Genomic DNA, 12718 nt, shown 5'->3' with positions numbered 1-12718 from the left:
GACTACCCAAAACTAAAACTGTATGTCTGAGAGCACTCTTCAACACCAGAGAAGAGTTCAGCACCCATCCCTCCACACCTCTCATGAGGAACTGTAGGCCACCATTAGGCCCTCCCTCAGCCTCCTGTTCTCTGGGCTGAACAAACCAAGTGACTTCAGCTGCTCCTCATACATCTTCCCCTCTAGACCCTTCACCACATCCACAGTCCTCCTCAGTTTGGTCTAAGGACAGAGGCAAAACTCATTCTGTATTGGAAAAGATGAGGCACAGTGAGGCAATTTTCATAAATTTTGATCAATCTACTAACCTTGCTTTTTGCTTTAGTGCTCTCAGCAGGGGAGAGTGTATCAGACCAGGAAAGACACAATTCTTATTTAGTTCATTTCTATGGATGGTAAACAATACCCTCTACAATTTCATCATGTGATGGAGAGATTCAGGTAGCAATGAAAATTACAGCTTTGCTACTTGCAAAGAGTCGTTCTCTACAGTCTAACCTGTAATGATATTCAGGACATCTTTGCTTTTAACTTATCACTCAAGTATGTAACTCAAGAACAGTATTCTAGCCAGCAACTTACAATGAATAAAAACATCAACAGTGTTCAGTGACAAATACTGAAACATTACAGGAGCACAGCCAACGTATTGAAGTCTGCTCTTAGACACCAGAACACCAAGTCAGCCAGAAGTCTGCTAATGATTCTTTTCCCACATCACTCAAGTTACAGAAACTTTATCCTGTAACAAGGCTACATAGCTATTGAGCTCATCTGTCCAAGAGGTACTCACATTCACTATAAAAAACAGGATTTATTGTTTTCACTTAAACTACATTTCCATGTAGAAATGTAAATGAATTACATCTATTTGTATTATAATAGCCCAGTTAAAAATGATATGTTACAAGCATTTCAGCACATATTAGCAACATCAGCGAATTTGATCTGTAGTACAATCTAATACAAGCACAGGGTGTGAAAGTTCTTGTTCCAAATTTATATAGGCAGTACATTTTAAACCAGAAAGCAGATCTCAGCTCCATAAATATTAAGAGAGTATGTTTTCTCCTTCATAAAAAAATATACAGAAGCAGCATATATATGATCCATGTTTTATGAAGCACTCCTGGGTTTAATGATTGTTCTGAAGTTATACGTGGTTCCAGAGGAGTGCTCCTTTCCCATACAGGACTTTCTTTGTAAAGACAACCAAGCCCATCTGAAGTACCGTGGCTCTCCCATCCATCTTCTCTACTTTGAGAAAACATACTACACATAATGCTATAAAGCACATTTATTAATGACAAAGTTTGACTTTCAAATACATTTTAATACCATCACTTTCCCACTGAAGCAGTTAAAATTTCAGTGGATAATCTTTTGTGCAATAGCATTTTCTACATTAAAGCATCTCAAGCATCCAAACAAGCCTATGGCTAAAAATCAACACTTAGCAGATGCAGCTGCCAGAGTGAGCAGCTCCCTCTCAAGTTTTCCATTGCAACAGAATAGTGGAAGTAGAACTAGGTCTATTTTGCCTTTCTCAGTTACAAAAGAAAAGGAGATCTAACTGTTCTTAGTAGTCTTATCTTAGACTAACCTTGATAAAGGTCATCTTTAAAAGGACAGCTTCAGGTTCACCTTAGAGCAAAAATAACATTCTCTTATTACTGCACGTGCTTACAGCTGCATAAAGGTAACCCAGGTCTTTCTAGAGAAAAACTGCACGATTTTGCTCCACCCATGAAACAAGAGGAAAGTCTTGTGAAATGTAGCTTAACATTGGCTTACTTGACAGATTACCCTGCTATGTAAGGCAAGTTCTGTCTTACTCTTCTGCCTTGAAAGTTCATAGAAGTGGTTCACTTTCCCAGGATTAGAAAGAAGTTGCTGTGTTTTTTAATAAGTCCAGTGGGTTAATACATGCCTTTAAACAAACTATGCTATTCAGTGCACAAGAGATGCTGTTTTTTGGTTTTTTTTACCAGTTAAGATGAACCACATACAAAAGGCAATTTCTAAAATTACTTAGCATCAGTGGTTTTGATGTAAGATCAAGTTTGTAGTTAATGCTCTCCTCCAAACAAACTCTTAGAAGCACATTTTGTTAAATAGCTTCAAAGCTTCCTACTAGCAACAGGGGCAACAAGATGTATGTACTTTTACCACTGAAATTCAACCCAAGGTAATTTACACAAGTGTTTTATTTAGACTTAGAGTATTTGGCTTTGCACTATAGTGCTGTTAGCCACCAACCACTGTAAGAATGTATGTTTAGTGTCATTGGAAAAGGGAAATGGTTCTAGATTTTACTCCGCATTTAGAAAGGTAGCAAATCGAAATAAAGCTTAGCTTACTTGTTTAGCATAAACATCCAAAAATCTTGGAAAGTCAGAGGGCTTTTTTCCAAGCAGGAGGGATCTCAGTGCTATGTAAAATGGTAGCAGAAATATGAGACCTCAATAGGATGATATGGTCAATCTATGTATGCTACTCCAACGGAGGAGACTGTTCATCACCAGCTTGAATGCTGAAAGGCAACATATGGAAGTTCTGCAAAAAGGACACACGCTCCAGCTCCACTAAGTGAACCAAGTAATGCTGGAGATGATGAACCCTTAATGCATTGTTAGGCATTTTCTGAATTTTACTCAGAGTGGTTCAACTCTTGCCTCTTGAACAGCTGAAACTCAAAAGGCAGCATGTTCATCTTTTACATTAAATACTGGAAACAAATAAAATTCATTGCCTTAATAAAACATCTTCAGGATTCTCTCCTTGCATGCCTACAAGCTTAGATTTCTTCAAATCATTAAGGTTCAAAAACAGGCATCCAGAAAGGTATGGTTCAACCAAAACTCAGTATTAACATAATTGAGTGAAAAAAAAGGCAGGGGGGCACAGGAGTATAAATCAAACTACAGAAATACCAAAGTTAAGAAAAAGTTGGCATGTTCAATCCCTACAAGAGAGACAAGCCATTTTTAATTATCTTTTAGTGGTTGGGTATCTCTGAGAAATTTTATTATATCAGCTTTGCTCTTGTTAAAGTAGCTGCTGCAATTTAATTCCACAGTACAGCTAAAACAACATCTTTGGTGCGGTTCAAAGCCAAGAGAAGCAGAAATTAGTCAAGTAAGCATAACTTGCATTGTAGTGATCACCCCACTGCAGAGAGTTCTAAGTAGTGTAAGATTCTCCCTCAACCCTATGGAGAATGCAGATGCTATAAATGGGATGTCCTATCAGACTGCATTTTTATCTCAATCACTGCAGTTGATCTGTTTTACAGAAACAGCTTATATAAGCAGGTGAAACAGGACTGGAAAAAAGCATACAACTGCAGTTAGTTTCTGCAATACTGCAATGCTGCATGGGGTTCCTTGGCCCTCCTCCAGGAACAATGAAAGCCTATTTTGTTGCTGTTGTTTCACAATTCTAATTCTTGAAGTGTAGAAAGGCCTATTTTTTATTTTTCATCTTGGGAAGTATCTGAGGCATTTGCTGCTGTGAAATGAAGCTTATATATGCAGTAGTAAACAGACACTAAGCACTCTGTTTCTCATTTATTTCAGGCAATGACAGTGGTAGAATTTAAACCCTCACGTGGGATGAGGGTACAGCCAATAATAACACCATATAGAGTTTGTTTTCCACATAGTCAAATATATAAAAGTTTCATGAAACTCATCACTGGACAGCCAGCGAAGTCAGTCCATGAGGTGTCTACTGAGTTAAACCAAGCTTCTTCTTCAGAGATTCTGGCATTTCAGGTGGAGGTGGACGAGGAAGTCTGAAATAAACCTTCACAGAATCGTAGATGAACCACTGTAGCGCAGTCAGGGTACCAATCATGATGATACGAGCAAACAGACCTTTCCAGACACCTGCAGAACAAAAACACAAGCCATGAGCAGAAGAAACCAGGAAAGAAGAAATCCCCTCCAGAACACAAAAGACCACAGACAATAAATCCAAAATGCATGAAGGTATGTGTTTACCTCTGAATCCAAGCCTCTTAAGAACCTGTGAAGCAGAACTGCCTTTTTCCTTGTTCAACACAGATACCACGGAGTCAGCAGGATGAGAAACGATTGCACAGAACACACCAGCTGAAAGAATAATTTGACGTTACTTCTGTAGTGTTTTAACTGCATCACTACTGGGCATACTAAATATAGCCAACTTAATTAACACCTTCCCTAGATCACTAATAAACTGCACAGGAGATACATCAAGTCTCCTAATATTGAAGAAGTCTGTTCTTATTAAGGTTATATGACTATTAGAGAACGCCTCAACCAGCTAAATACCCCTACCCCTTCTGTCAAAAGAAAACTCATTCTGAATCTTTGGAAATGCACAATCACCCTTCCACTCAGATTTCTCTACCATTCTTTTAACACTCCTGTTTCTTCTGTAGCCTTGCAAAGATGCAAGTTTTCTTGTTTGAACCAGCTGTTGTTTCTAAACTAAGACATTGACATAGCAGACACAGGAATAATTAGGAGTACTATCCTACTACAGGCTCACACATTCCAATCAGAGATTGAATCCAGGCTTTTCACCTGCGCTTGCTGAAATTACACGCAGATTCCCTCACTCTGGTTACATTTATTTGATATAGAGAAAAAACCATGACTTTCAAGTGCAGGATTTAAAGTTTTCTTACCAATATAGCCTGCAACAAATGTGACTACCAGCTGCTCTCCTTTTGAACATTCACTCCGTGGCTTGGGAACAACATACTTGTAGAGAGCTTCAACAGTACGTTCAAAGCAGGCAAATTTCATCATTGTGTATGGAATCTGTCTCATCCATAGTGGAGCAACACCTTTATAGAAACTTAACAAGAGAAACTGTTTCATTATCTGTAGTATTGAAATAGTATTTCTAATCTGAAAAAAAAATCATTATCTTACTGCTGCTAACAGCAAAACAATTCCTAACAGATTGACACTGTAAGGTCAAACTGTCACAATACCTATGGAACAGGAACATATTTCTTTTATTCATTTCTGTGTACTACCTGCAAACAGCAAAACAGAAATTTAACTGATCCCTACTCTGCACAGATGTTTTTCTTGTCACACTTCAGATCACAATGCACTGCAATAATGAAATACGGCTACTACAAGTGCAGCAAGGTTCAATGTCTGCATACCAGCCAAGTCCTGATAGCGGTAAATGACTCGTGTATTTACAGTCACTTTTATCAGAACAGAAAGCTCACATGCAGTTATATTTCTCTCACATGCCAATGACTCAAGCATCTTTGACTGTACAACCGAAAAAGTTGCTGAGCAACTTTGACTGGAACTGCTAGAAACTGAAGTTATCCAGCAGAACTCAGCACAAAGATACTCACAAAGATGGATCTAAGGAGCATGTGGAACTAACAGTCAGCTCAGCACAGCTTCCCTGATGTTAACTGCATTAAGTTGTTATCCTGAACTATAAAGACCAACAAGTATTGTAAGCTAAAGCCACTACTAATTTTAGCAGCAGTTCTTCATTAGGAAAAATATTTTTAAAAATGAGAATTCAAGTCAAAATAATAAAAATAAGGAAACACTAAAAACTTACGCCCAAATGCCTTCTTCTCCAAACATCTTAGGTACAGCTTGCCGCAGAGTGTTAGCGTATCCAGGCTGTGTCTGAATGCGAACTTTAGCAGCTTCCATTGGAGCCAGAGCAATGTCAGCAAAAAACTCTGCACTGGCAGATGCAGCCAAATATAATGAAGTACGCCACAAATAGGCATTTTCCTGAAGTGAATTAAAAACATTTTCATTAATGAACTGTACTTTTCCTGATTCATCTCTGCTAGTAGTACTATCACATTGCTGATGCACAGCTTCACATAAAGCACTTAACGCTTACCTCTCCCAGCATGTTGCCATAAAGGATTTTGAAAACTTCATAGAAACCAAATTTACAAAGCCCCTGCATGGAGTATCCAATAAAAGTTGGAGCCCATCCCTTAGCCAAGCCACGAAATCCATCTTCTTTGATTGTCACTGAAAATCCATTGAAGATGCTCTTGTATTTTTGTGGATCAACCTAAACAGAACAGACAGTTAACTGCTTGACACAGCTTACCGTTTCTCTTCTCACATCTCTGTTTGAAATAGAAAATTCTTGAGTTACTCACACAGCTGGATTCCCCTGGACAACATCACCACAAGGTTACACTAATGTAACTGCAATGGTTACTTGCTAGTCTCAAACCCTAACTTTAAATAGTCAGTATTTTCTTCAACACTCAGGAACCAAGTAGCCTCAATTTTGCTTTATATTTGTTCTCCACATGACAAGTAGGACTTTGTACATAGGAGAAACTAACTAACACTGGTAGTACTATTTTTGCATAATTTTGTTTAGATCAGATTCTTTAAAATCTTGACAGCTTTTATCAGCAATCTCATCAACTCTACATGTAACACCTACACCAAATACAAAGCCTGAAGATTCCCCTGATTCTCAAACAGAAAAGGTTATTTGTATACTATTAGTTTGATCCCTCGAAACAACTAGAATAAGATAGGTATATCAAAGAGTAAAGAACTTCTGCACTTGTACTTTGATTTTGCAGTAAGGGCTACATTCAAAATATTTTCTGCACACAAAAAAACCTTCACTGATGCTGGAAAAGACCTCTGGAGGTTATCTGGTACTCTGAGTATCAGATCTTAGAATAAAGGCCAACCAGACTATTCGTTTCACATGAAAGCAAACAATTCATTGAACAGAAACTCTGAAGCATGTCATTCTGACAAATTTTAAGTCATGTCCACTTGCCTTTCATACTTGTTTTCATCCAGCATTTCCCCAGGAAGATGAAAAGGAAGATATCCTTTTAGAAGACAGTCAAAGGACATGTGTGTCTTTAACTTGCAGCCTATCCACTGACTGAGAACTAATTTATCTAAACACGTCAATTTCAGAACATTCAATATTTAACTGGGACTAGACTATGTTCATGTCAGAGTCATGTCTAATTATCATCTACATAGGAGACTACCTCTTCTTAAAAGTACATGTGAGAGCAGAAAACAGTTTTCTTCCTGTAGAATCTAGAGAGGATTAATAACATGCTCTCTTACAGGACCTGTAAAAAGATAAATGCTGACAGGTTTTATAAGGTTACACTGGAAGCCAAATGGAATCTTCTCTAGAGAAGGGGAAGCATAACCAACTTCATCTCAAAGGATGCCCAGGACTAGAAGCCCAAGTAAAACACACCTATAAAACGAACGAAGCCTAGGAATTACAAGGCCTTGCTCCCAGTGGTATATGCAGCACTACATGACTCTCAGGCCTTCTGCCCATTAACCCAACTTGCAATCAGATTAAGAACTGTTTGAGATGCTACATCCTCTCTACTCATGATTAATCTCCTCCTTCCCAAGAAGCTCATCTTTGCCTTAGTCAAACTACATATCTTGACTTTTGATGACACACACTGACTGTAACAACAGAAGAGTTCACTTAAGCTACACTTTCAGAAATAACACATGTATGCAACTACAGCTTTTCCCCTACTGGCAGAAATAGAGATTGAGGCTGAGCCTCAATGCAAATTTTGTAAAAGGCATCACATTGCCTGCATCTGATGCACCATGGGTCTGCCCACTGCATTACAAAATCACTAATTTGAGACCAGAATTTAAGATGTTCTCAAGGACACAAAAACCCATTTCCTTGTAAATAATGCTAAAGACCTACTAAAAGAACAGTTTTAAAGAACAGCACATGCGGTTCTCCTAGTGTGATTAGCAGTTCTGATTAATTAGTAGTTTCCTCCTCATTTCAGGACTTCTACCATTATAAAATTGCCACTTTTAGAATTGGTGTCAGTCTATACAATAATGAAGTGTTAATAGCTTCAGTGCATTTCCAAGGATTTACAAGTGTGCTTTAATTTGCTACATTCTCGAGGCACAGATTTGCTTGAATAAACCCATTACTGTTTTTACCCACAGCTGTTTACCAGATTATTTTAATGTTAGAGTTGGTATCATAAATTAAGTGCAATGAGGTTTCATTTCTTTCAGTACAGTGAGAAACCATTCCTATCACTACAAGGAAACCAAACACAAGCATTGACAATTTACAATTTAAACTTCTACCTTTTATACTGAAAATGTCATCATTAGGAACTATCCAAGCTGTAACTCATGCAGCGATATCCAAAATGTTAATGGCTCAAATTACACATGCATAACACTTCAGGCTAAAAACATAATTAAGTCTTCAAAACACTAATGATACAAATTCCTTCTTTCGAAATACATGAATTGTGCAGAGCAGCCCCCCAGTCAGCACAGAATAACTTTGTGGTGGATGGCGTTTTGGAAATGCAGTACGCTAAACTTCTCTTAGACATAGTTAACTTACCCAGGTTAGCCTAAATGACTCTGCTTCCCTTGAATGTGGTATTTTGTTAACCTCACAGCATTAAGCTTGAAAATCAGCATTCAATTTATTTGCTGTGTGGCATCCAGAAAAGGTACTGTGAACTCTCCATATGCTGGCTACGTACAGAAAAAGTTTAAGAAATGTCTGAGTTAATACGAACCTGCATACGACATTTCACTAAATCCAGAGGTACGACAGCAGTGTGTGTCAGGCCACAACTTAGGACCCCACCAACGCCACAGAGAGCATAAAACTTGAGCGAGCCATATTCACAACTGTATTCTGCAGCAAAAAATAAAGACACACCATGCTTTTACATAAACTTCATGCATCGTTGGGCAATGATGTCCAAGAGATAGTTCAAGCTTCCATTGCATTAGTAGATTAATTATCTCACACTAAACACACTTTATCAACTTCACCGCATGCAGAACAAACCTGCATTCTGCATTTAACCAGGTCTAGAGGAACCAGTGCTGTATGTGTTGTTCCACAGCTAATAATCCCACCGAAACCACAGAGCATAAAGAATCTGCCTGAGCCATATGCACAGCTGTATTCTAATTAGGAAAAAAAAAATTACATTTCAACCATATGTGGTAATGAAGATCAGAAAAGAAACAAAAAAGAGTTGTATCAAAAATAATTTCCTAGGTTTAATTTAACACCTTCTGGACTGTCAAGATTGGATTCTAGGCCATTCAACATGAGTTTCTTCTTTGAAAAAATAAGAAGTAATAAAAAAGGTTATAGCTCACAGCATATTTATGTTGAAATAATTCCATAACTACTAGTACAAATTATGACTCAAAGCCACAACGTCAAGCATCTTCTTGTATCAAGGAAACAAGCAAAAGAAGCATTTATTCTAGAGACAAAACTTCTTCTGTTTAAGCCCCTATTACCTAAAGGAATGAAATACTATAGCTTAAAAATCTCTCACACTGATAACAGAGACCACACAGATCTGTCAAAGACTGGATTTTTTTTTTTCCTTTATACAATATTTTTTCAGGTATTTTTCAGATCCTTCATGTAGACGAATTTTTCTTTCAAATGCAGAAATTGAGATTTAAACAGCTTCTGTTAAATGAAATTTCAAAATTTTATTAGATTTAATAATCACATTTAATTAATAGAAAAGGTTAATCAAAAAAACTTTTTGACTATATGTCATCAATATATTTATTTAACTAGATATTTAACTAGATATTTAACTAGATATTTAATTAGAACTGCTCCATGAAGTACTCTGTATGAAATCATCCTGTTTTAAATAAATTTCTTTACAAACATGACCAGAAGTTCCCAATTATCCACAACACCATCAGCTAATCACCCATTAACACTAACAGGTTTATCCAACTTTGAACTTCTCTATTGTAAAAGAGTTTCCCCAAAACATCCCAGAATTTTCATCTCATTTACCTCTTAACTTACTCTTCAAAATTAACCATTAAGACAATAAAAATGTCATTTCCTCTTTACTCTGAAATAACACATTTCAAATCAATAGACACAACATTTAGCTTAAATTTAAAGACAGGAATCACTTAACAGTCATAATAATGTATAACCTAAGATATTTTTTTTAAACTGAGATATTACCCAAAGCTGAAAATGTTAGTCCAGGACTCGCACATACCTCTAAACAGCATGGTTAAGCTGTCTGCTTTCCAGACTGCATAAATATTCTGTTTAAAACTCATCAGAATGATTGGTTAAATACACACACATGAGGTTTTCTATGCAGACGTAATCAGAGAAGACCCCAGGTTTGAATTACTGGGCGGTTCTGTCTAACCACATCTTCAGCATGACAGTATTGTACTTCCCACTCTGCCAAGATACCTGAACTGCCCTTTCACACTCCGTTTTCCACATTAATTTACTGTTAAAAAGTTACACTCCTCAGTAAGGCAGAGCACTGTAGAGAACGCAGGTAAGTAGAGCTTTAAGTATCTCATTTATTACAATGATACTCAGACTGATTGATCAACTGGATATTCAAAAGCACAGAAAACCAAGCCACTATCAGGTTGGCTTACACTCCTTACATGTACCTATGTTTGCAGCAGCAGAGCAGTATTAGGAAAATAAAAAGACACTCATAGTAGATATCTTATTTTCTATTTCAGAAGCGTAACCACGTTTCCTTAAGAACTGTTACCTGGGAATAGAATGAGCTAAAATGGCAGTAGAGGAAATTACAGGAAAGACATTCTAACATACCTAGATGCTGACTTACGACAAACACACTAAAGCTACTCAAATATAAATACACAGCACAAAAACACGTCTACTCTGTTAAGTGAAATAATCCTAGCTTTAATATAGCTTTGTCTTTACTTTAGATCTGAACCATTAGGTTTCAGGACATATTCCAAAAGCTGCGTTATGGCTGATGCCCTGAGCTGAACTTGAAAGGACTTGTGGGTTCTACTGATGACTTTGTGTGACCTTGCATAAGCTCGGATATCTTCTGTTACTCTCCCAACACAAAGGTCAGGAGTACCAGTTAATAAAATAGCAGGATAGACAAAGAAACACGTATTTCTTCATCTGCCTACAAAATGGATAAAGATTTAACATAATACTTTTAAGCAATAAGTGCACATACAGGATATATTTAGCATGCTGAATGGTGATTTAGGGCTTTATTTAGCTAGGAGCAATGCTACTACTACTGAAAGCCAAGGTTTGTTCTTTTAAATTCAATGAAACCCAACACTCAGTTCTGTCCTTTTCAAATGCTAAACGGACATTCATATAACAGCACTAACAGACTTCAGTAATTCAGGGCTTTAGAAGAGAAATCTTGTCAAGATTTTATAGTAGGAATTTTTAATAAAAGCAGGCAGACAGTTTCCTATAGACAGCTTATTGGAATGTGAGTTTTCACATCCACTTCCTCTACAGGAAGGTCCGACCTTTGGAAGTCACAGCAGCGATTAGGTAACACGCAGGAAGGGCTCGGACTTAAATCTAAGGAGCATCACTGTGTATTTTCACAGCCACCTCGTGCATGCCCTCTATCTACTGAACTACTAAGGAGAAAAAAACAAATATAACAACACAGAATAGCTGCTCCTACAACGTGCGTGGATGTCGAGATGCAAATAGAACACACACACGCAAAAAGGATCTTTTAGACCCATCCACGTTCGCAGACTTGTACGCCGCTCTTCCCCGCAGGCAGAAGCACGGGCCTACGGGCCCAGCAGCAGCGATCCGGCAGCCCAAGGACAGCCATCAGCGGGGCCTCCGCCGCCGCTGCGATCCGGGACCTTCTCGCGTCCTTCGCCGGCAGCGCTGGAGGCGCGGCGCCGTTCGGGGAGCGGAAGGGGCCGCCAGCACCTCCCCCCGCCGTGCCCTTCCTCGTCCTCCAAGCGGCCGCCGGCCCGTTCCCGCCCGCGTCCCGCACACGCCGCTCCCCGCCCCGACGGGCACGGGCCCGCTGTAGCAGAGAGACGCGGGCCCGGCCGCGACTCGCCCTCCCGCTCTCACCTTCGGTAGCGGACGCGGCCGCCAGGCTCCTCCGCGTGGTGGGCGCCTCGGCCGGCTCCGCGCGCCTCCTCAGCCCGTCCTGGCACAGCTGGAAGTGCGGCGCGTAGAAGGGGTTGAGCCGCGCGAGCGGCGCGATGGACGAGAACATGGCGACCTGAGGCGGGCGAGAAGAACGCAATGGGGCGCGAGGCCTCACGGCAGGCGCGGCCCGGCGGCCCCGTACCCTGCGCCCGCTCGGCTGCCCAGGCGTGCAGCGGGCCTGCCGGCCGGGCGCCCCGACTCACCTCCTAAGATGGCGGCGGGCGCGCAGCGCTGCTCCGACCGCAGCTGTGCGCAGAGGCTGACCGCGGGCCCGGCGCGGTGACTTTGTCCTTCGCCGACGCAAGGGGCGGAGCCACGAGCCAAGAAGCCGCGAGGCGATTGGCGGAGGCGCCCCGCGAGCCGGTACCGCCGCGCATGCGCGGTCAACGCCAACGCCCTTCCTCCCCGCGGTGGGGGAGGGGGCGGCTGCCGCTGAGGGGAGGGCGGGGTTCCCCGCGTTCTACGTAACGCCGCGAGGATGCGTACCTCTCACTTGGAGGCGAGAAAAGGGCTGTGATGCCTGTGCGTGTGCCCGCGGCTCTGGAGAAGTTCCTCCCTGCGCTTCACGCTCTCCGGCTGCGGGCTCCTCCGCGTGCCTGCACTCAGCCCCAAGCGATGGCAACCGCAAGGCACGCCCAGCTCCGCTCGTGACAGGCAGCAGCAGCACCTGCGTGACCGCAGCCTACAGGCTGGCGCTGGCCGGGGC

General features: G+C 40.7%; 1 protein-coding gene and 1 non-coding gene across 3 annotated transcripts; both read right to left on the bottom strand.

Annotated features, from left to right (window-relative positions):
- Positions 1-3554: 3554 nt before the first annotated feature.
- Positions 3555-12666, bottom strand: SLC25A3 (solute carrier family 25 member 3). 2 transcript variants are annotated; one of them, XM_090140228.1, is made up of 8 exons: positions 12216-12666; positions 11932-12085; positions 8863-8984; positions 5887-6066; positions 5590-5771; positions 4676-4848; positions 4005-4115; positions 3555-3890 (listed from the first exon to the last, which is right to left on the bottom strand). In XM_090140228.1, exons 2-8 carry the CDS (start codon positions 12077-12079, stop codon positions 3730-3732), a joined length of 1077 nt encoding a protein of 358 aa, XP_089996354.1. In that variant the 5' UTR covers positions 12080-12085; positions 12216-12666; the 3' UTR covers positions 3555-3729. The 2 variants fall into 2 exon arrangements, with proteins under 2 accessions (XP_089996354.1, XP_031456275.1); XM_031600415.2 differs by lacking the exon at positions 8863-8984 and adding an exon at positions 8585-8706 and having other exon boundaries at positions 12216-12646.
- Positions 5155-5395, bottom strand: LOC116233530 (small nucleolar RNA SNORA53). The gene has a single exon (XR_004167980.1). It is a non-coding gene; the product is annotated as a small nucleolar RNA SNORA53 (small nucleolar RNA).
- Positions 12667-12718: the final 52 nt, after the last annotated feature.

The sequence above is a fragment of the Phasianus colchicus genome, chromosome 1 (genome assembly GCF_987193195.1).
Source record: "Phasianus colchicus chromosome 1, bPhaCol1.hap1.1, whole genome shotgun sequence".
In the NCBI taxonomy this organism is placed as follows: Eukaryota; Metazoa; Chordata; class Aves; order Galliformes; family Phasianidae; genus Phasianus; species Phasianus colchicus.
The sequence above is the reverse complement of the archived record's forward strand: the minus strand, read 5'-3'. Positions and strand labels throughout refer to the sequence as shown.